At 41.7% G+C, this 24,169-nt stretch overlaps 1 protein-coding gene and 1 long non-coding RNA gene across 4 annotated transcripts; both read right to left on the bottom strand.

Moving 5' to 3' along the window:
* Nucleotides 1–16,519: 16,519 nt before the first annotated feature.
* Nucleotides 16,520–17,519, bottom strand: LOC134095875 (uncharacterized). The gene is made up of 4 exons (XR_009940636.1): nucleotides 17,402–17,519; nucleotides 17,160–17,273; nucleotides 17,007–17,056; nucleotides 16,520–16,890 (listed from the first exon to the last, which is right to left on the bottom strand). It is a non-coding gene; the product is annotated as an uncharacterized LOC134095875 (long non-coding RNA).
* A 4,216-nt stretch (nucleotides 17,520–21,735) lies between these two features.
* Nucleotides 21,736–23,817, bottom strand: LOC134095858 (uncharacterized). 3 transcript variants are annotated; one of them, XM_062549572.1, is made up of 6 exons: nucleotides 23,731–23,817; nucleotides 23,246–23,596; nucleotides 22,728–23,060; nucleotides 22,477–22,593; nucleotides 22,251–22,309; nucleotides 21,736–22,134 (listed from the first exon to the last, which is right to left on the bottom strand). In XM_062549572.1, the coding sequence occupies exons 1-6, from the start codon at nucleotides 23,777–23,779 to the stop codon at nucleotides 22,027–22,029; spliced, it is 1,017 nt and encodes a 338-aa protein (XP_062405556.1). In that variant the 5' UTR covers nucleotides 23,780–23,817; the 3' UTR covers nucleotides 21,736–22,026. The 3 variants fall into 3 exon arrangements, 2 of the variants coding, with proteins under 2 accessions (XP_062405556.1, XP_062405557.1); XR_009940631.1 differs by having other exon boundaries at nucleotides 22,120–22,134; nucleotides 22,430–22,593; XM_062549573.1 differs by lacking the exons at nucleotides 22,251–22,309; nucleotides 22,477–22,593.
* Between the last annotated feature and the right edge of the window lie 352 nt (nucleotides 23,818–24,169).

The raw sequence follows: 24,169 nt of genomic DNA, 5'->3' as shown, positions 1-24,169 counted from the left end.
AGATGACCAGCACATATTGGTAGACACTCACACTCACACACACACACACACACACACACACACACACACACACACACACACACACACTATAATGCACATGTTGTGTACTTGGGTCAGTGATATTTAAGAAAGAGCAACAGAAAAAAAGAGACAATCGATTCCAACATTTTTGAGTAGTCTACATGACACATCTGTTCACCTGTGCATCTGTACTATGAAAAAGGACTGATTAGGGACCTTACAGGCGACCATTTAAGCTTATGCATTCTACTTCTATTAACAACATTCTTTAAGTGATTAGAATTTGTATGATTGTTTTTATGTAGGCTATCATGTGTAGCAGGCTGTACCTAGCAGGATACAGCAGTCTGCTGTGAGTGGCCTGTAGTTAACGGCAGAGCCAATTGGGGTGACCAAGCCCCTTTATAAACGGGGACTTTTCTTTTGACGAGTGACGTCACCGGCACCCGATGCTTGTCCTGTTTACCTGGTTGTCCGTCCACCTTAGCGCTGCAGGTAAGTAATGACTGGGTCCAGTCGCTTTCACGTCGTTTGGGTTTCTAACAAGGGCTTATAGGTAATATTTCCTCTCGTAGAGTCCCCTGTGCTGCAGTAGCCCTTCCATGAAGAGTGTGCCCTGCAGTTGGCCATCAGAGCTTGGGGCCTGAGACGCAGTGTGGTTAATCGGAGGTATGTTGCCACCGTGAGCATCAGCTGATTGGTATTACTAAGATACGTTTTAATGGATATTTTATGTATTTCAGGGAGTGCTATTTAGCCGGGGTGTGACTGCTGGTTGGCTACATCGGCGCTGAACAGCTGCTGCTTTGCTGAAACGTGTTTTAAGTTTTGTTTACGGGTTGCTCCAATGTGACCGCCCGGCGGCTCTTTCCCGACTTGTAATTGTTAGCCGGTGGCTAGTTAGTCTACTGCTTGCCCAACTGTGTTGGATTTCGCACAGTACCTGTCCTTATTGTGAACGTGTGTTTGACTCCTCGATGTGTTAGATTTGTTCTCGTCTGTCTCTTTAAGTACGTGAATATCTGAGTCTTATATCTGTTCCCTTTTGTGTAGATGCTGAGAATTGCTGGTGGGAGCAGTGTCCGGACGGTGGTGGGTTCCTTATGGTGTGCAGTGGCAGTGTGTTCATCAAGTGTGACTTTATCCCTTGCTGTTTGAGTGGATGTGAACTCGGCACGTGTGAGTGGGGTGCTTTTCACGGACGCTCATTGCTCGAGTCACTGCCTCCCACCGGTAGGCTCCAGCCCTGTTCTCCCCCTCCCTTGTGTGTGTGTGTGTGTGTGTGTGTGTGCGTGCGTGCGTGTGTGTGCGTGTGTGTGTGCGTGCACATTGTGAATAGTGTAAATGTGTGTAGGCCTTGTTTGATGTGGTGTGCAGTGCATTGTGGTTGCTCTGATTATGTTTGCTGTGAAATCCAAACACCTGTTGTGTGAATTACAGTGAGTGTGTGTGCTCCGTGGCTGTTATAAATAAAACTTATATTTTTGTACTGGACCACTGTCTCTGGCTAAATCCATCACGAACCTGAGTGCCTTTTGTTATAGAGAGAACTAATTCTGGTGCAAGTCCCATCGTGGCTAGTCTGCTACTTAGTTATGTCCCACTTGCCACACATGTAATAGGGCAGGCTATACACACACACACACACACACTTAAACACATAAACATTGATAAGGGAAGTAGCCTACAGTACCTAATTTATCTGTGACATTGTTTTTACAGGACGGTGTATGCCCAAAATATGATAAACTGAGAAATTTAGAGTAAAAAGGTTATGCTTACTTTCAGATGTGACAGCAGGTCTTGGGCAGTGGAGTGTCCCATAAACTGGGAGCCCAGATATCTGGACTGAACACGTCCCTCGTCCCAGAATCGCACATGCACGTCCAGCTGTTTGTTCTTTGTGGTTTCATTGAGGCTCTCGTCAAACATCAAAACGAAGGGCGACTTGTTCACTTTTGACAAGAGTTCCTCTTTGATGTACACAGCTAAGCCAAACTTAGCTATATACGCCGTCTTGTCTGGACCGCACGTTATTGTGGCAGCGATGTCTGAGTCGGGGAACATGCACTTGAATAACTCTTGAATATTCTCGTTCCCATTATATGAGTGGTGTTTTGCGACAGTGTGCAGCGTCCACAACACCTCCGCTTTCATCGTTGGCGTGCACCCGAAAGCTGTGCGCAGATCTACTCTAGCCGTTGGAGGGGCTGTGGCAGCAGCTGGCTGGTTAACTGATCCTAGCTCAGATACAACAGCTGGCTGGCTAACGTTGGCCGGTTGGAACACCCCAGCAATGGAGGGAGTTGTATCTTTTGCTTTCATATTATGTATGTGCTTGTTAGATTTGGCATGAGACTCTAGAGCCTTCACGCCCATGGTGCCAAGCTGGATGTTCTTTTTGCACACTGTGCAAACAGCCTCAAACACATTATTGTCGACTGGCTTTAACCAGTGACGAAATGATTCTTTGTCGTGCCATGCTTCATTAAATTTGCATTTCCCCATATCCCCAGCAAAGACACGCAAACAAATGCTACAAAACAACATAACGGCGTCTATTAAACTTTCTTGTTTTCTGCTGAGATTTCTCCCGCTTCGGCTTGTTTCTGCCTATGCGCTCTCTGTCTGTGCAGTGCTGTGACGTGTTCGTACCCGGGGCAGTGTTGCGTTCTCAATTATTGGTTCCGCCACTCTTTATTTCGGCTACGTTATTTAATCAAAATAATAGTGGTTGACAAATGAAACGTTTGAGGAGAATGCGATACGATGACGTTACATACTGCAAAAAATGTAAGACCCAGATATCAAAATGTAAGACTTTTTCAAGGCTTTTTAAGGTATTATTTCCAAATTCATAAATTCAATGCTTTTAAGACCCCGCGGGAACCCTGTCCTGCTGTGTCGAACACTGTCGAGTTCCTTACTAAAAATCTATTTGAACGACTGAAAATAGAAGAAAAGTTAGCGATCAAAAACCTTGGCCCAGACAGACCAGATGTGAAGATAACTCAGCAATCCAAGGACAGAGGTAAGGTCTACGTACAACAGGACTTTTTCCCGAACCTGGTATGAGAAATAGAAGTGGCTATGCGGTTGCTCAAAAAGGAGTACAGTATTCTGTTTTCCATGCCTACTGTTCCAGCCAAGTTCAGGACAAGGGGATATCTGGACTATTGGCATGACTGATGTCAAGCACTATTTCAGAGCGATCTAAGAAACATGAGTCAAGCAAAGCACATTTGCAGTCTGCTATGAAGCTAGCCATGTTAGGTCAAGTTAATATAGCTACACAACTGGACGAGGGTTATCACGTAAGTGTGCGGAATCACAATAAGGAGGTAGACCACAACCGACATATATTGTCCAAGCTCATCGATTGCATAAAATTCTGTGGAGCATTTGAGCTGGCTCTTAGAGGGCATGACGAGTCTGAATCATCAGACAATCCAGGTGTCTTCCTTGGCCTTGTAGATTTTGTCGCATCATTGGACAGTGCAATGCGTGAACACTTAGAGAAAGCAACTGTGTTCAAAGGTACGTCCAATCATATTCAGAATGAGCTATTGGATTGCATGCTGAACATTATGCAGGGACACATTATACAGGAGCTGAAAAACACAGAGTTCATAGCAGTACAGGCCGATGAAACGACCGACGTGTCAACTCATTGTCAGCTCGTTGTATTTCGGTACATAGATGTAGCCAACACAGTGCAGGAGAGGTTTTTTTGTTTCAAGGCAATTAGTGGAGGCACAACTGCAGAGGCAATCTCAAAAGTCCTGCTGGAACAGCTGAATGTGGTTTGTTCACCGGATAAGGAGACGGACAGGGATAGGCTGATAGCGCAGACATTTGATGGGCCAAGTGTAATGCGAGGAGCCACAGGTGGAGTGAGGAGGAAGATCCAGGACGTCTATCCAAATGCTAATTTCTTACACTGTTACGCGCATCAGTTGAATTTAGTGATGCAACAGGCTGTTTCATCGATAACACCCGTGCAATGCTTCTTTTCTAACATCTGTGGCTTTTCGGCCTATTTCTCACGCTCTCCGAAGAGAAGCGCTACTTTGGACAGCATTGTAGCAAGGAGGTTGCCCCGGGCATCTCAAACGCGATGGAACTTTCATAGCCGTGCAGTTAGTACAGTATATGAGAACAAAGATCTTTTGCTCGAATGCTTTGGTACTATTCAAGCCTCTCCAGATTTTGATACAATCTCAATCAGAGAGGCAATAGGTTTCTGTCGAATGCTGGAGGACTAGAGCTGTTCCATAGCATCTTGTCCCGTGTAGACATACTCTTTGCGCAGCTTCAGAGGAGAAATATTGATGCGGTACAGAATTACAGAAAACTTTGTAAGCTCCATTTCGAAAATTCGCGACTCCGTGCCTTCAATTTGTGCTCGATACTTTGACACAGGGCCTAGGCGAGGAAACGCTACAAACTTGCAGAGAGTAGGATATGAGGTGTGTGATACAGTAATTGCTAATGCGAGGGATAGATTTGCTTTTACTGGGCACTTAGCCGCAGCTGCTTTGTTTGACCGTGAGCGTTTCCCTGAATACTCAAAAGACTTCCTCACTGCAGTACTGGGACAGTAGCCTGATTACCATCGACTTTCAAAGGCTCTGCGAGACTGACCAAGAGCCTGTGCTAACAGGGTTTCTCCAAGCGCTGGTTGACCCGCCTCCTTTAAGTGCCTCAATTTGCTACTGGTCGATGTCAGAAAGCGGTTTGCCGAGTTTAAACCAATAACAACACTCTTTCCTCTGCCTTGAACACGCCTCTATCCAGAGCCGTTGGAGCTGTTCAAAGTTGATTGGTTCTCGACCAAAGGGGGCAGTTCCGCAGATTTCGGGAACTCAGAAATCCTTCCCGATTAGCAGTTGACCAGACCAGCGCCAGCAAAAGCCGAAGGTGTTACGTCACTGGGAGGGCGTGCCAGGCTACTGGGACAGGCAGTTGATGCATATTCAATGTTGAGGAAACCACGTCTGCAAACAGAGCTTTCCCTCATATATGAGAACCCTGACTTCAGAACATGCAACAGCGCAGTGGCATTGTTTCAGTTCTTCATTAAAGGGATATTCCGCCATTTTTGGAAATACGCTCATTTTCCACCTCCCCTCGAGCAAAACAATCGATATTTACCTTGTTCCCGTTCATCCAGCCATTCTGTGAGTCTGGCGATACAACTTTTAGCTTCAGCCTAGCATAGATCATTGAATCGGATTAGACCATTAGCTTCTCGCCTGCTAGCTTCATGTTTAAAAGTGACTAAGATTTCTGGTAATTTTCCCATTTAAAATGTGTCTCCTCTCAAATTAGAAAGTGCAATAAGACCAACTGCAAATGAAACCTGGCGTTTTTCTAAGCTGATTTGACATGGAACTACACTCTCATCTGGCGTAATAATCAAGGCAACTTGCAAACGTGCCATAGGCGCAGTGATATTGTACGCAGCATCTGAAAATAGTCCCCATAGACATCAAGAAGTAGTAGTGCCAGTAGTTTGCAAGTTGCCTTGATTATTACGCCAGATGAGAGTGTAGTTCCATGTCAAATCAGCCTAGAAAAACGCCAGGTTTCATTTTCAGTTGGTCTTATTGCACTTTCTAACTTGTGAGGAGACACGTTTTAAATGGGAAAATTACCAGAAATCTTAGTCACTTTTAAACATGAAGCTAGCAGACGAGAAGCTAATGGTCTAATCCGATTCAATGATCTATGCTAGGCTGAAGCTAAAAGTTGTATCGCCAGACTCACAGAATGGCTGGATGAACGGGAACAAGGTAAATATCGATTGTTTAGCTCGAGGGGAGGTGGAAAATGAGCGTATTTCCAAAAATGGCGGAATATCCCTTTAACAACAACTTGCAGGATGTGTTTTCAGAGGTATCCGCCGTTCATTCCGACATACCAGCACTCCGACATTGACGTCACATTGTCGTAGTGGAGGCATGTCTCTTTATGGGAAAAAGTCCCACCACTCCGACATTTTTTTTTTCATGGTCGCAGTGGCGGTATTTAACTTTTTTTTCAAACAACGTGCCATTCCGACATGAGGTCATTAATAGGCTATTAAAGTCATAACTATATCCAATTGTGTAAAATAATAAAGATTCACATTTAAAATGTCATTGTGAAGACTTCTTGATATGGTTATGTGTCTGTTGCGTGCGCGATTTGGGGGAGTGAGAGCAGTTCTGTATGGCAAGTTGTCATTATTCGCGGACTAAGTGGAGCTAAATTATAAGTTATTATTTTGCTGTCACTTCGTCTGTTTTATGGCCTAGAAGGTTGTATTTGGTATTTGTGGATAGCTCTACCTCTCCTCTTTCATATGACATGCAAGCCATATCTTTTTGACCACGGTTTCACAAGTAAATCAAACGAAAGTAGAGGTAGCCGAAACTATATGATATTCTTATTTGTTTGTCACTTCGTCTGTTTGTATAACACAAAAGGATCGATGTGTTTGGTGTATGGAAAGCTCTGTTTCTCCTCTTTCGTTTGGTGCCGGAGTAATTCAAGCGAGAGCAGTGGCTGCGTGGGTGAATGCAGAGCAATATAGACTGTATGATATACTTTGATTTAAATTCATGATTATATTTTATTTTCATACTTGATCGTACAGACACGTGTCTAGTCTCGTTGGAAAGCCCCGGTTCTGCCCTGTCATGCAATATAGGTCTCATCTCGATGTGACTAATAATCGCACAGCAATGTAACAGAGAAGAATGGGTGTGTGTTTTTTGATGCACTTTGCGTCCGTCGGGCTCATAGGGTCCGTTAAATTGACTTGGAAAAAAATAGGATGTGTAAACTGTCGGAATGGGGGTACTAAAATGTGTCGGATTGGCAGCATGTCGAAATAGCAGCATGTCTAAATGGAAGCATGTCGTAGTGGTGGCATGTCTGAGTGCCAGCATGTAACCGTTTTCAGAAACGTCGAAGCTACTTCGCATTCTGATCACTATGCCAATGGCAACCGCGGAGTCTGAGCGCTGCTTCTAAACACTTTTATTAAGAGAATTAAGACATTTCTTAGAAATACCATGACACAGGACAGACTAAATGCACTGGCAATGTTGTCAATTGAAAAGCGACTGACACATGACATCCCTGATTTAAATAAAATGGTGATCGAGAGGTTTGCGCGCTTGAAAGATCGCCGATCTTTGGAGAGAATGGAACTGTGATCTGACAGCTCAGTAGGCCTATATATGGCCTAAGTCTAGGCCCATATTTTTGACTTGTTTTTGTTTTCTGTGTGCTAGGCCTAATTAATGTGATATTGCCTTAATGGGTTCGTTTAAGCTCCAAGAAGCCTGCCATTTTCATTTTGTTTCCTATACGATTCAACCGATTTTGTTTTCTGCTCTGGTTGGTATACTAAGACTATGCTACGTCATAAACTAACGAGTTTCTAAAATAAAATGTAATAATTGCATTTTTTCCAGCAACATGCATGCAATTTTCATTTAGTTTTCTAGCTCTTTGGACGATTTTGTTTTCTGCGCTTGTCCTCTGCACAGGTTTTCTGCGCTGTGGTTAATGACTGAAACAACTGTTTCGAAAAGATATGTAAGTTCCCAGGTGAGAAATGTGCATTTATACTTTTTTGACCCGACCCACCCACAATATTTAGAAAAAACTACTAGGTCTACCCAAATCCACCCGACCCGCAGGTAAATGGGCTGAACCGCGCATCATTATTCTGCACACTGTGGCTCCGTTCGAATCGGGAAAAACTGCTCCCTTCTAAGATATCTAACTAGAGAGCAAGGCAGCGAAGGCCGTTCGAAACCGAAAAAACGATTTTCGCTGCCTTCAAAGATATCTTAGAATTCCTGAATAACGGTCAATTTTGAAGGCAGCATCGATGTACACTTCAAGCTGCCTTCTACCCATAATCCTTTGCGGCCACGTCTGAATCTCTGTGAAAACAAAACAAACATGGCTGCCGATATCGGTAAATGACTGCCGAATCTGTTGAAATGTCATTTGTGTGACGTTATTTAGCTTGGATTCGTGTAGATTGAAAATAAATGATTTACTACCTGGTTATACCATTGTTGTACCCACTAATAACGCCTGGTCTGATATATTAGCTGCCAGTGAAACTATTTTATACCGTTAGCCTGCTAGCTTATGTAGGCTAATTTAGTTTAACGTCAGGCTTTTGCTAACGTCATACCGTAGTGTTAACCAAAGATTCTAGAGAAACGACGCGTTTAATCTAAAGTCATGTCTAGTTAGAGAGCTCTCTATTTAGGGAGGGAGGCAGTAGGGATGGCGAAAACTACAAATTTTCTTGACCGACCACCGAGGCTCATTAGCCGGTTGAAACCGGTTAACCGATTCGTTTAAAATAAATTATGCTATTTGAAATAACAGCCACGCAATTTCCCAACTCTTTAGTCTAGCGTTAGAAGCTCATTTGAAACTGAAATGGCCGCGTCTCACTTATGAAAATGACAGCTCCGAAGAGACGCAGCTTAGTTTGAGGAAGTGCTAACAATAATAACGAAAGATGATCACTACCTTATCTGTTACCATTGATGACCCTTCCTGAAATGTAATGTCTTTCCAAATCTAAGCCCATCTTATGCGGAAAGTTGCCTAGACTGCAACACGATAAAACCAATAGATAAAACAGCGCACTTCCAGATTACAAAAGACGCACCGGCCACCGCTGTGACCTCGTGCCAAATGTTTTTATTGGTTTATTACGTAGCCTAGTCTCCAAGCAGGCGAGTTATGAAAAATTGAGTGTGAGGGATAATTTGTTAACGTCACGCAAAAAAGATCTTATTGGAATAAGATGGCTAGCTGTAGTAGCGTTTAGTCCACTGTCTTTAGCCTAATTTAAAGATGCCTCTTTTTTTTTTTTTTTAACCGACTAGCAACAACTTTGGTCGGTTAACGTGGATACGGTCAACCATCGGTCAAACAGTCACCGGTTAACATCCCTAGTAGGCAGCTGCCTTCCGATTCAAACGGAGCCTGTATTCCCTGTCCTGCCCAGTGCCCAAATGTAGGCACAGTATAGGCTGCAACTTCTGGCCTGATAACAGAGTTTACCTCTGCACTGGGCATTGCGTCCTCAAACCGTGGGGAAAAAAATGCTGGCTGTGTCTGGCCTCTCCTGTAGTAAGGTCAGTACCTTAGTATCCTTAAGCCCCCTTCTAATTTGCTTGATCTGTCTCAATTGTCGGCCAATAACCTAAGGTTGACATAAAACCAATCAATTATATTTTGAAGGAGAAATCTGGTGTGACCCATTACATATCCCTGTTTTTGAAATTCACAGATTGATGATTGTAGGAAATAGACCAATACATTTTGTTTTAGTGATTCTGTATCCCATTCGGTTAGTGTTACATGCTGATTCACTATTGAGTTTATTGTATCAAATGTTCTTGCTCTTTTCCTACCGGCAGCATTTGTGAGATAACAATAATGCTGCTGATTCACACCGGATTTCTCCTCTCACGGCTGTAGCATGTATGCCATGTTTGAGACAGTAGATTTACAATTTCTCACCGCATGTTTGAGTAGCTTCTGGTACAGCCATTTTCGATTTCCGGGGTAAACAGGGGGTAGGTCCCAGGACATTGCAAGGGTGCTGATTTCCTCTTTCTGCTTCTCAGAGAGTTCGTCATCTCCATCAAGCTTAATAACGGATAAAACAAACACAAGAAGCAAAATTACTTTTAAAAAATAAATTATTGATCAAATCTTTCAGATTTATTTCATCTGGATAATGCAAAGCATCTCACTGAATGTGGATAAAGACAAAAATGTGTAAAAATATAAACTAGGGACAATTGCGCTACATACTTTAAGTCAAGGAGATATTGCTGATACCCAGAGATAAGATCCTTAATATTGTGCGTATTGTATTTAAAGCAATGCTATGTGAACTAGTCAGCACCATGTCACGAATCCTTATTAAGAGACACTTCAATTTGGTACTATCTGTAAAAGAATTTGGATTGCTTTAAATCAAAAGAAAGATGGTTAAATACAAGTGTTATTCCCACCTGTATCCAGGATGCGTTGCTTAGCTCTGGGTTTAGGGTAGGAAAAAACACATTATATCATGGCATTGCTGACTATATACAGATTAGCATCTTAGCAATGCCGAACAGGCTCTGAAAAATGTTTTGAAGTTTGTGTGTGCCTTACAAGTACACTATAATGGTCAGTGGTAACATCAGTGTGTGACCTCACAAATGCCCAAAGAATGGTAAAAAAATATCCCATAAACATACTCCTAACCCTTGTGGAAAGTATTCCCAGAAGAGTTGAAACTGTTATAGCTGCAAATGATGGACCGACGTCATCATTAACCCTATGGATTAAGGATGGGATGTGACCGAAGTTCATATGTGAGTCAAGGCAGGTGAGCGAATACTTTTGGCAATAAGGTGTAGGTAGTCCACTAATTTCACATTGAGACTCCATGGTGTTGCTTTATACTTTACTTTCAAATCCAGGCTGTTTGCAAAACTGCAATGTGTGAACAAAATCAAATAATACAGGATTTCTTTACCATCTTAATTGTATCCCTAACATCACAGTCCGCCACATCATCGAGGGTCACTGTAGCAGTGTCTACATCTCCATTAGTCAGCATGTGGATTACGGCTTCACTTAGACCAAAGAGAGAAGGGCCACCATGCAGAAATGAATGGCCCATCATTCTTCCTGGAACAATGAAAAGGTCTACTTCTAGAACAGCCTCAGAAGTAGCAGGCAGGAGGAGGTCCTGCTCTCCCTCAAACAGGAGGGTGATGTTGGTCAGATCTAGGGAATATGAATGAAACAGAAAAACAGCTTAATCAATTTCTCAAGATTTGCGAGTCTCTGCCATTTCTTAACAGTTCAGCTGTATTACTGTATATTTACATTATAATTAGACTACAGTTTATATTCATGACTGAGGTTGCCATTTTACATTCAGACAGCCATTGTACAGACGGTCAAGTATATATGTTTTTTTTAATGCTGCACCAAAAAACTACTGTAATCATCACAGGTTACTCGAGATACATTTGAAATAGACACACCACTCTTCACATTAAATCCATGTTGGAGCTTGGACATAGCACAAATGAGGTAATGTCGTTGTACTCCCAACTCCAACAGCTGGATCACCTACCAATGAAAACACATACAATAAGTAATTATTCATGCACAATAGTAGTTAAAGATTCACAAGTAATCGATAACAGCCTTCAAGGTGCGCAGATATACAGAATTAATGGAGTAGGCAAAGTCAAATCCACTCTGCAAAGTAACGGACAAGGTGCAAAGAACTCAACAATGAAGGGGAATATGCCAAGTCCATAAATTCCATACATCAGGACACACCAAAGGCATTTATCCTACATCTGGATGGGTTGAAACTTGGCACATTTAGGCGGTTTTAAAAGAGTCTACCTGGTTCAGTTAATATGAATTTACTTTTCTTACTGACAGCATTGAGCATGATAACTGCTATTTTCATTGTTGCTTGGTAGTTCAATAGACATTCACTTGAAGGTAATTCATTTGAAGGGGATGTAAGAGTGCTCTCTGGCAATAGACAAAAGTTCTAACAGATCTAACAGTTTGCAAGCAGGACTTGCAACTCTGCCACCTGGAGAGGGCCTCTTTCCTCGACTGCCACCCCTCCTCTGGAAAAATGCTGGAAACGATCTCTAGCCTACAGAAAATTAAGGAGTTAAGATTGGACAATAACTATGAAAAAGCTTAATGTGATTAGCTGAGCTAGCACCACCCTGAAAGTCTAAATATTGCATTTCTACTGTATGAGTCAGGGTACTCTCCAAACTTAGCATTCACCCAATTAGATTTTTTAGTATCTGCAGCCATTGTGTTGTGTGCAGTCTAAAAAAATAGGTGTGTTCTGTATACATAAGTCAACTTCTGGCCTACCGTGCTGTCAAGCGCAATTGAAGAGCATTTTAGCGGTGAGCGCAGCGCATGCCGCCTGTAATGTGATCGCCCCTTAACCCTGCAGTCACACAGGCTACAAGAGACAGCGACAAAGCTGCAGAGTACCATTCATTTTCAACGGGAGTAGACTTGCCAGAGACAAGCGACAAGCTTGCCGCTGTCGCAAGCAAGGCGGGGCTCAAATAGACAAGCAGGCTATTTCATGCAAATGTTTAGCGAAGCAACAAAGCGACTGCCAATCGGAGTGAGGGCAGCGTGACGTTCCTTGTTTGAAAGTAAAGTTGACATTTGTATCTAAGATGGCGGAGCTAACTAATCGAAGGCAGTATTTCTGTACTAACAAGTAAGTTCAGGGTTTGTTGCCTTATATTTTGCTACTTCTAGTGAGGAATATGAACTTTAAAATCCAAAAAGCCAGGTTTTGTAACCAAAAAATATATCTAGAGGTATGTACGAGCTATCGGTCAGCCACCTAGCACGTAGCAATCGTTAGCCGTCAATCACTCGCGAATCACCTCCCCACTCAACGGCAAGTTGGTGGAGTTGTCACTGTCTCTTGTAGCCTGTGTGACTGTAGGGTAAAAAGGGTCACGATGTTGTCGTAGCAACATCGTAACAGATGCCCTGTCCATCGCTGATCAAGGAGCCTTTTCAGTGTGTCTCCAGTGTTGTGACCTGCAACATTGCTTTTTCGGACAAACTTGTGTAGCATATCAATGTACGGGATCTCTTTATTTGATTTGTCCTGTAGAATTTTTTGCGTGCCCCCCTTCTTTCCAGACATAACATTGGCACCGTCGTAGGATTGACTTAATATTTGGTCTGTGCTTGCACAATTCTGACAACACTCAATTTGTCAAAGACAGTGCATCCAGATGTTGACATGTCTGCATGTACACCAAATCACCAAACGCTCACGCACTTCGTTATTTTTTGTGAGATAGCGGACAACAATTGCAATGTTTTTGTGGCTGGTTGGGTCTTTCGTTCCAACAACCTCCAGTGTGTACCAGAAGTCGCCCGTTTCATGCAGCATTTCCTCCTGTACAATCTCGCTCATCAATTCTATGATTTCATTTTGAATTGTGTGGATAGTATACGTTGCGTTAGCCAGAATGGTTTTGAACACTTTAGCCAGCTCAGCATCTTTTCTCATAGAAAAGCTCATTAGAGACAAAAAAAGTCCACATCCCTCTTGACCCATAGAGTCTACCCCATCCACCAAACCTCTCAGAGGCAGCCTATTAGATGCCAGGAATTCAATCACATCAACTATGGCAGACAAATACACGATTTCTTTCTAGCTGCCCTACATTGACCAATGTTGACACCTTGGTTCCTGCCGCACTACGTTGTGGTCTTCTCATGCTAAATAACCTTACATTTGATGTGCTCTTTGGAGGATGTACAGTATGTCTTGTAAATCCCTTAGAGGGATCAACTGCATGTCGCCAGTTATTGAACCCTGCAGATACAAAAGCCTTATCCCCGGCACCAGAGCGAAACTTTCGGCACGGGAAGCAGAAGGCTGCATCTAAGGACAAGGAGTAGTCTAGCCATTCCCTTCCTGAGTACCACTTCTTCAGAAATGAAAATGTTTCCCCACTGAAATTCTGAGGAGGATAATGATCCAGACAGACCTGATTAGGGGACTCTATTCCGAGGTCATCCACGGGCCCGGGGAGGTGATGAAAGGAGGCACTGCTAGCTGGGGCATTATCTGAGGCGGAGACACTGCTAGCTGGAGTAACGGTTCCTGCGGTTTTATTTATTTAGGTAAGGTAAGGTAATGTTTATTTATATAGCGCATTTCACGTGCACAGAGTGCAACTCAAAGCGCTTTATACACAACAAACAGTGTCGAACGGAGTGGCGTAGTAGCCATCGTACCCGTGACGACATGAAACAAACAAATGCATAAAATAACAAGACACAGACAAAAGATGCCGGACGGAGCGGCATAATCGCCAGCGTACCCGTGACACCAAGACACACAACAAACAAATAAACAAATGTCAAATAAAAAATAAAACAAACAAAAACAGAAAAGTCCACGCCAACTTAGTCCAACGAACCGCATCCAAGCAAGCGACAGTGCACTGTCTTGCAATGGGGCAGATCCTCAGCAGATGAGATGGCCCGTAGGCTAGTTGACATGATAGCCCGTTGGCAAATTGCGTTCACCTGACCATCGCTGCCGACAGGCATCAGAAATGTGTTTAGGCGCTGTAGGCTACCAGAGCGAAGGGACACAGGAGGTTCCTCTGGTGCTCTCCCGAAGCCGCGTCCCTCTCCTGTGCCAGACCAGCCGACAGTCCACCGACCATGACCAGCCACCGATGTCCTAGCTGACAGTCAACTGACCGAAACAGCCACAGAGTCCGCAGCAGGCCGCGCTGAGTTGAAATAGTCCAGCCGTCAGCAGAAAGGAGCTCCTTGGCCCTGGAACCACAGTACAGCAACACCAGCAGCACCAGTCACAGGTGCCCCATCGATCGCAGACGGCAAGAGAACAGCTGAGATCCGAAAAACAGCGACAAGATAAAATCCAAACAAAGACAAGTCTAACGGAGCGGCTAGAGCAGCCAGCGTCCCCGTTGCTAGGTGACACAGTGCACATTTAGCATACAGTTTGAATGTTACAGTGCATGCCCCTCCCCTCCACAATGCAGTAGCGCCCACGCACAACAGTAGTAGGCTGCGGTTCAGCTGCAAACGACCATAAAATGTTAGCACGTCAGAGTATCAAAGTGTCAAAAGCCTCCCCGTAGCCTAATTTTTGACAGACGTCCGTAACAGGGCGCCCAGAGTCAGACAGAGCATATTTCGCAGATCAAGTAAACAGTGATGTGCACGTACAGTTAGGAATATGCCAGGCCCCCCGGAACTGGGTCTAGCCAGAGATTTATCAACTGAACTTCAAATCATACAGTACTGTCAGTGATTGGATCAACTAAGACAGCTTTCATAGAGTCCCGCCCTTCTGTCTATGGGACCTAACTTCAGACACAATATGAACGATATGGGGCGATAAGAATTATTTTGTGCAATATGTGTTGCTTTGTTGTGTAACATATTTGTTGCTTTCTTTTCTTCTTTCTTTTTCTGTGTGACATTTTGTATATGTTTTGGTTTCAATTCTTTGACATGATCATATGTGCACATGGTCCGTGATGTGCACTCCAGCCTATGTCATTTTACTATTAATAAATGGAAGCGTAAGCGAAAAGTTCTTCCAGGAAGACTCAGCACATCATTCATTCATTCGTTGATTTTGACCAATCACCAGTCTGCAGTGACCAGTGTCCAGGTGGTAGGCCCCGCCCCCTGTCGTTTAATTTCAGCAGGATCTGCAGGGGTCTGCACTCTCTCTCTCTCTCTCTCTCTCTGTCTCTCCTGTCATCCCCCATCTTCTCTCACTCTATCCATCTCTCTCTCTCAGGACTTTAGATTGACCACAGTTCTTTGCAGGCATTCCATTTACATAATTAAACATGCTAATTTGGTCTATTAAATCAAGTGTATTTATTTGGCACATTCCAAACATGGGTCATTCAATGTTTTTTAAAAGAGATCTATGAGTGTGTTTGTAAATTGACCAGTGTGACCAACATTGATGATAACATTACAAGCAGTCACTATGTACCATAATGTCACCACGAATAGACAGACTGTGTGGAAATCACCTACCTATCTAATATAACCTCCATGAGAAGAATGTGGTAATGTAGCTCAGAAACGGAATAATATTCAGTGAATAGAATGTGTTTGGGCCCTACTGTGAAAGCAAACTGGAGAACTGGTAACTGGCAAGAAGTGTATACTGTACTGTGTACTGTGGCCTAGAAATGTGTGAGAGATGAAGAAGTGATGTAAGGCACTAAGTGGGCAGTGCCAGGCTGAACTTCATTGTTGAAGGATCAAGCTGACCAGTGGCATTGGCAATAAATCCCTTCAAGGTGAAGAATAAGTCAACCGAGATTACAGTAGTACTGCCAGGCAACACTTCCCCCATAGCTGCTGTTCTCTGCTTGGAAGGAGTATGTGTCTTTTTTCATTTTAATTTAATCATATTTTATTTATTCAAATACTCAACATAACATTAAAAGAAAGCATGTTCAGTTTGTAGGTTGGGCTGAAGTAGGCCCCCTCACTTACTGTAGTGCAGGCAACACCTCTCTGGTGGGTAGTTGCTATGCTAGACAGTGCACTTTTGCAGTGCATGTCTGTGTGACGTTTAATTTCACTTTTCAGCCTTTCGAGCTGACTGCAGACTGTGGCTGTTAGACCACAGTTTCCATGTCCACTTGGGTACACAGGCCGTCTGCTAAATTTTGTGGTGGGAGTATACGTAGATTCAGAAAGGTTACTTTACTGACACAATGAAATAATGGTGTTGCCATAAGGTTGAGCCATTTACGATTTATTGAAAAAGCCACTGTGTTAATATTTGTGTGTTACTACATATGATTCACTATCACCAATACAAATTCACAGGGCTATGTAAGTTTATGGTTAGAATATGTGTTAATATTTTACATCAAGACAGGTCCTAGATGATAATGACATCAGATGTTTTATTAATGGTATCATAAGATTATCATCTCACAATCATCTGTCACATACAGTATTTAGGGCCTAGAGGATCTACCATCAGAGTAGGTGCTCTCCTGAAGCCTTACACAGTAGGCTATCTACCATCAGAGTAGGTGCTCTCCTGAAGCCTTACACAGTAGGCTATCTAACATCAGAGTAGGTGCTCTCCTCAAGCCTTACACAGTATCTAACATCAGAGTATGTGCTCTCCTGAAGTGGTCGTTTCTTTGTTCTGCCACTGTTGCTGTTCCCCTTTGTGAATCTCAGGGCAGTGTAGTTAAGTCCCTCCGCCTCATGGTCCTGAAGGGAACAATATAAATGAGAATAAAACAGCGTATAGTGTGTTTTATATATTCTCAACATGAACTAAGATTAGATGTTGACATGATTTTTGCAATGATTATATATTTTTTTACCTGACCCGCTGATTGTGCCCTGAGTGGGTAATGTCCTGCAGTATGGTGTGCTGGTAAAATATTAAAAAACAAACAAACTTGTCAGTGAATGGAACTCCCTAACTCTAATTGCTAAATTATTTATTCTTTTTTGTGCAGTTGAAATCTTCTTACCTTCACAGTCTTTACATGATCTCCCTCTACAACTTATGCTGGCCAGGACGATTATTATTGCAATACATAAGGCCAATGCTGCCGCCAAACTAACTTTCACAGGATCCACTGAGTCTAAGAGGGAGAGCTTGTTAACATGTATTGCTTTTGGCCATTTACATTAGAGTGAAGCAGTACAGTATACAATTCATATGACTGAAATGAAGTAATACAAGTGTTGATTTAATTTATGTTAAAACTACCTGTTTGTTTCTTATCGAGCGTTACTCCTTTCCCAAACAGTAATTGACCATATGAGGCCACAGCACAGTAGAATGTTCCAGAATCAGATGTGTGACCCACAGGAAGTCTGTAGACGCAGCTCTGAGAGTGAGAACCAGAACCAGAACCAGACTCACTGCTGCAGTTCTTCTGGATGTAAATATTCACAGGATGAGAATCTCCTGAACTGGGTCTGAACCAGAACACACTGAGCTCTGTGGTTCTGGTCTCCGTAAGTACAGTGCACTCCAGGGTCTTTGGGTTTTCTGGGTCAACTGGGTCTGGTATTAAGGTTTGGATCTCTGCCGTAAAGTCCAGCCTGTGATCTCTGTGATCTGCAGTCATTTGTAAAATGTTACATTCATCCTTGTTGTAAACTGATTCTATGGAAACCATTTCCGCCAGGGAAATGAAAAAATAAGTTTATGCTAAGTAAAAATTTTGAGATAAAAAGTCAAGATTTTGAGATAAAAAATCAAAACTTTGACTTTTTATCTAAAAATTTCTACTTTTTTTATCTCAAAATTTCTTTCTTTTTTTTTTTAATCTCAAAATGACTTTTTATCTCAAAATTTTTACTTGAGCATAAACTTATTTTTTTATTTCCCTGGCAGAAATGGGATTCCATATGATTCAGATCAAACAACACAGATTAAAATAGACATTTCTTAGGGGATTTTCCACAGTGGACGGTCAACAACAAGCCTATTTCCCAAAGGCATTGTACCTGGGAGTACATTCATGCTGTACTGTATATACAGTAGCATGCCTAACCAAAGAATAAAAACAGAACTAGTACCTTCCTTCATCAGACTTCTGTGGAATTAGGCCCACGACACTTCCAGAAGGCTAAACAGTTGTGTCTGATGTCCCAAACCCACTGCCCTCCACACTCAAGCTGTGTTGGGACATGTTACTGATACTGTACATCAACCAGTGCCATTCCATAAACACAGTGGCAAGATTCCTCATATCTCTGAGTCAGTTCAGGTCATAGTATGATCCCAAGTAGTCCCTGGCTTCTGTTACCAGTTATCAACTTCTTCCTTTCAAAGACTTCCTCCATCATATTGTCAAATGGAGTACTTTGTTCCTTTGCAAATTTTGTAATCAAAATGGACACATCTTATGTTAAGCAATACAGTACATACTTGCTACACTTTCGTGGTGGAAAATTGGGGAAATATGTACATAATTTTGACACATAATATGTACATAAATTTGACACACTATGTCAAACTCACCTGTCAATGCTACAAAAGTTCCATTTCCAAACACAGCATGGAAGAATCTAGTAAGTCCACAAAAATAGAATGCTTCATCTGATACAGTAATCCTCTTGATGGTGAGATGAAAGATGCCTTCATCCTTCTTTATTGTGTAATCGGATGCATTGAAGCCACTCTGGAACTCAGTTTTTGATAAAGTCTGTGCTCTGACCATCACCACTGGTATTTCTCCTGGCTTCTGCTTATACCAGAACATGTACTGCTGAGCGTCATGGGTAAAGGTGCAGTTTAGAGTCACAGACTCCCCGAGCCGAGTTGTAATCACTGAGTCAGGCTGATGGACAGTTGTTGTTTTTCCAATAGCATCTAGAAAAAGGAAATATTTTGAAATACTGAGATATGAGACATCCAGAAATAATCTGTTTAAGAAACTCGTGGAGAGCACAACTTCCTAAATCCTAAATGTTGATTTAATGTTGAATGAATGTAAATGAATGAAAATTCTGATATTAAGCCGCCTTCTCACGGTGTATTACATTTTATGTAATGTTGTTCCAGATACTTACATATCGTCCTGTACAGAATGATGACCAAGAGTATTATCTCCTTAGAGCACATGTCTGATATGTGTACCTTCTCTTCTGTACAAAGCAAGCTACTGAACTGTGTTGATGTGTAATTATCACTTTACTTCCTGCTAAATTTCCATAACCTGACCGCCCTTTTTTCTGTTACGTCACAGGTTACTGAAAATTCCAAAAAGCAACATCACAGCACTTGCCACATTCTTGGGGCATAAACTATATTATTATGTAATTCTTACTCTTACAGCGGAAGTGTTTAATGTATGTTATAGTATGTTGTGATAAAAACAGACAGCTAACTGTTTTACATTTTTATTTCATTGGATGATGTAGGACCAAATGCGTGTCAAAAGAGTGTCAGGTGTTTGTTCTGTGATCGTCACAATCTACATTGTGAGCAGATTATACTTAATGACTATCATTTTGTCCAAGCAAAACATTTTATAAATGATCAATTCCTTTCCTTGTGTGGCCTAAACCATGCTTTTCCTTAGCCTACTTGAACCACCTTTGTTGAAATTACTGAAATCATGAGTTGTCTAGTGAGTGTTAGAGAATGAACATTAGCTCAGATGTTCACAAATATTTTGTGTAGACTTTTTGTGGTCTTTATGCAATATTTTAGAAAGCAATCACAGAGGCACCAAGGACGGTGAGCGAGTCACCAGCAGAAAAAACTACTTAGCAAGCAGAGTGTCCCAGCCAGGTGTTTAGGATGCATCTATGCCCTGCTGTGCATCTTCCATTAGCAAACCATCGCATTAAGGCCAACGCCCACCAGAAGCGTACGCGCCGCGACAAAAAAATAGAATTCCATTGTTTTCAATGGGGCATCGCCCACTGGAAACGTCTGCCGCGCAGCAGCCGCACAGAGATAGAACTATTCTAAAATCCTGCGCGGCAAGCCCAGACGGCCGAACACCGCTGAACGCCGCTTCTGGTGGGCGCCGGGCTTTAGCGAATGTTAGCGTTGTGTCTAACTAACTCAAAAGAGACAATTACAATGCTGTTATTAATTTGTTCGGTATAGCCATGTTTAAGTTTCACAAATATCGTTACACCAACAATAAAACTAGCCTCGATCACTCAATCAATGCTAACGTAAACATAGTTTTACTATGAACATAATATTAAGCTGGTGTAAGGTTACTGCAGTACAAATAGTGTCTTGCAGCAAGACACCGTGCTATCTGGTGGACAAATTACGTAATGGCAATACAGGAAATGCAGCCTAATTGAAGGATCAATATTTTGTTGTCATTTGCTGCATTTGAAATTCTTCATCAGCCATTATAATTTGGAAAGTTTGGATAATAGTCACCGATTAATCTGTCTCAAAAAAATGTGTCTCCTTTTGAGTATGCTTGTATGTGTTTCAGTGTCTGTGTGTGTGTGTGTGTGTGTGTGTGTGTGTGTGTGTGCCTGTGCTTGTTGATGTGAGTGTTTGTGCTTTTGCTGGAGAGAGTGTGTGTGAGACAGTCCTGCCTTGTAATTCCTCTCCTCATCACCCTCTACCAGCAACCCTATGCTCAACACCACCATCTACAGGCCATCTGCAGGCAAATCAGAAGAGTGGCTGATGATAGCCCTTGAGACCAACATACTGTACCATAAAAATGCCGTCATACTCGGTGCCATGGTTCAGGTAGTTATTTGGGAAAAACTGAACTGATAGAATAGAATAGGCCTATATACTTTGACCCATATGTCTTGCCTCTTTGTTGAAGGGACAAGGGGAGGGTAAGACAGAGAAATTAAATTGTGCCTTAGTCTTGTGTAAAGTTACCCATACCTAACATCTTCTGTGATTCTAAGAAATCTGCAAATATTAGTAACCAACGCTTAACTGACACTAAATTGGGGACCAACAATTAAAGTATAAATTAATTGAATGAACCCTCTTGATGAACTAAGTGTAAGTCACAGTGACTTTATACATTACTGATACATCTGGCATCAATCACACAGGAGTTCATCATGAGTCATGCATTGATTAAGCATTACTTCACTATGTGACTGCATCCATATGATACAGTATACCATCCTTATGGTATAAGCTATGGTTAGCCTGGGACTGGCTGACTGGTTATCGCTAAGTCATTGGTTGAGAACAGCATAAGAAATGTGTTACCACCATTGGCAGATTAGATATTAATAGTTGTGCAGATATTCCTAAAGCAGTAAGACTAACGACACAACCTAAGGTGGTTTCAGCAGAAGCATCACACATATCTGTTCATATACCACGAGATCCTCATTTTTATTAAATGTAAATAATAATATAAAATAAGAAATATATATTTGTATGTCAAAATTGCACATGACATAATGTCATGTTTAATGTTGAGTTGAGTTGTGATTATTCATCTTCATTAGGACACAATATATTTTCCTTGATGTAAAGGCTGCAATAAGCATAATGTAAGTATGATCACATCATATGATGCCAGAAGTGGGTAGTGGAAATGGCCTAGGTACCAAATATCTACCCCAAGATGATGATGAATTTTAAAAGAATTCTTTATTAATAGCACATGGAAAATATACATCTACCACATCAACATTCCAAAGACAAATTAAACAATTCAGTGAAATAATACTACTACAGATAATAATAAACATTAGATGGCTGCCTAATCAATGTTATATTTATCATTCAACAATCAGTAGTCACAAATTGTCAGCCTGCCTATTCCAATAACTTGTCATTATTGTTCAGCTTAACATGTGAAGATAGTTTAGGTGTAATGGTGAAGAAGTGGTGAATATTCTTCAAGTGTGTGTTTAGCATTGCTAGCCTCGGACATCTGAATACACACTCTGCTGAAAGGGTTCTGTTCTCTGGCGGTTTCCTGGTGTTGCTCTCTGTGAGAAATGCAGCACTGTGTAACTCTCGTCTTTCTACGGGAGAAAAACACATTCTTATATTTAATCTCCAGATCTGATAAGGACGCACGGTCCAGTCAACAGAGTTAGTTAGATCCCACTTCAACAGCAGAACTATGATGCCATTTCACCTGATGAGAGGCCTCTCTGCTCAAGCATGCATTTGTCTGGACATGCATAGAAGACTGTCCTATTAAAGCAAAAATTGTTTGAAGTTTTAATATTTTGACGTCAATAATAATAATAATAATAATGATAATAATAATAATTTAATAAATATTTGTTGACTCTACCGATCACAGCTATGTACCTGTATGATCACATGTCTTTCCATTAAAACAATTAGTTAAAAAATACCTTGGCAATTCACGCATGCTTTCTTTTTGCAATAACTATAAATAAGAACAACGTCCAGCATGGCACAGAGGCATATTGCCCCACCAAGTGCATGAATGATGTAGTCCACAGAACTTTCTGTAAATTAAATACAAATGTGTACAAATGTGTTTGATGAGCAACACTCAGAGTGAAAAATGATTCCATGAAAAATACACTAAAAAAGATTCATATATGGACATCATATATTGAGAAACAGCTGAATAACTTACCAGCTTGACTTGGTGTTTCATTCCCAAACAGCATTTGTCCACATTTGTTAACAGCACAGTGGCAGGTTGCAGCATTGCTGTCATTGCTTGTGGCCTGTTCATGCATGCAACCCAACAAGGATCTAGTCTCACAAGTACTGCTGTTTCTGTAGGTAGAGATAAGTCCTGGTGGGGATTCTCTTGTAGCTGGTCCGAACCAGAACAAACTGAGCTCTTCTGTTCCGGTCTCTCTGACTGCTGCACACTGAAGAGGTTCGGAGTGTGCTGGATGAGTTGAATCTGAGGTCAGGCTTTGGATCACTGCCACAGTGTTGTTGGTCATCTGTGTGTCATCTATTGCAGCAAAAACACAATATCTGTGGTTCAATATATATACAGTAGTTCAGTGTACCCCTCTATTGATATGGTTCCTCTACTTCATGATTCTCAGCCATATCAATCGAAAGAATTAGTTTGAGACTCATATTCTCTGAGACTCATACATATTTATCAGCAATATAAACTCAGTTGGAAATTACCTTTTATTCTTACAAAAGTTCCGTTTCCAAAGTCAATGAGCCCGTTTGGTTTTTTGCTTCCACAGTAATACATGGCTTCGTCTGACCAAGTGCTGTTTCTGATTTCCAGGTTAAAGGCTCCCTCCATTCGCTCAATTGAGAAGTGTGAGTTTTTAAACTCATTGTAATACTGAGGATCTGTATTTGACTGTGCCACACAAATGATCCGCAACATCTGCCCCATTCTCTGCTGATACCAAAATAAATACGGACTCTTGCCTTTTGGTGTGATACATTTCACTGTGACATTGTCACCTGGCTTTGAAATGATAACTTGATCAGGCTGAGAGGCCACCGACTGAGCAACTACATCTGGAAATATATAGCAGAACATTGAACATGAAGACGATATTTAGTAAATGCACTACTTTATAATTCATGCATTAAGTTGTATTACATGTAAAATATCCAACGTCCATTAAATCCATGATGATAGTCAGACTTACCTAAGGTAATATGCACTAGAACAAAATAGGACACAAGCAACCTGCTCATCCTGCTCCACTTCTAGTTCCCCTCTCGAGGTCTTTATGTGGTGATGTCTTTTCGAAAGTCTTTTTACTCACATTACTCCTCCTCTTTTTAAAGATCAGTTTGAGGAAGTGTTTTCTCAGAATGCAGTTTATGCAGTTGCACGCAAATACAATATATGTTTATGTTTAAACCCTTTACATTGTTTTAACATCATTCATTTTTGTTTACAAGCTACTGTACCTAATATGGGAATATTGAATATGTACTTAATTTAAAAGACATAAGCAGAGACTGTTTAATGAAAGAAAAAAAACACTGATGTTAGTCACAAAAATTAGATATAGATTAGATTAGATTCAACGTTATTGCCATCATGCAGAGTACAAGTCAGACAACAAAAGTGCGCAATAA

The sequence above is a fragment of the Sardina pilchardus genome, chromosome 11 (genome assembly GCF_963854185.1).
Source record: "Sardina pilchardus chromosome 11, fSarPil1.1, whole genome shotgun sequence".
Classification (NCBI taxonomy): domain Eukaryota; kingdom Metazoa; phylum Chordata; class Actinopteri; order Clupeiformes; family Clupeidae; genus Sardina; species Sardina pilchardus.
This window is presented reverse-complemented; position numbering and strand designations above follow the sequence as displayed.

What these genes read in the sequence shown, in the direction of transcription:
- LOC134095858 (XM_062549572.1), bottom strand. Translation starts at nt 23,779, where the DNA reads ATGAGCAGGTTGCTTGTGTCCTATTTTGTTCTAGTGCATATTACCTTA. An exon ending in AGCATGCGTGAATTGCCAAG is followed by an intron (nt 22,310 to 22,476) that starts GTATTTTTTAAC and finishes TTGCTTTAATAG; the next exon opens with GACAGTCTTCTATGCATGTC. An exon ending in GCAGAGAGGCCTCTCATCAG is followed by an intron (nt 22,135 to 22,250) that starts GTGAAATGGCAT and finishes TTTCTCCCGTAG; the next exon opens with AAAGACGAGAGTTACACAGT.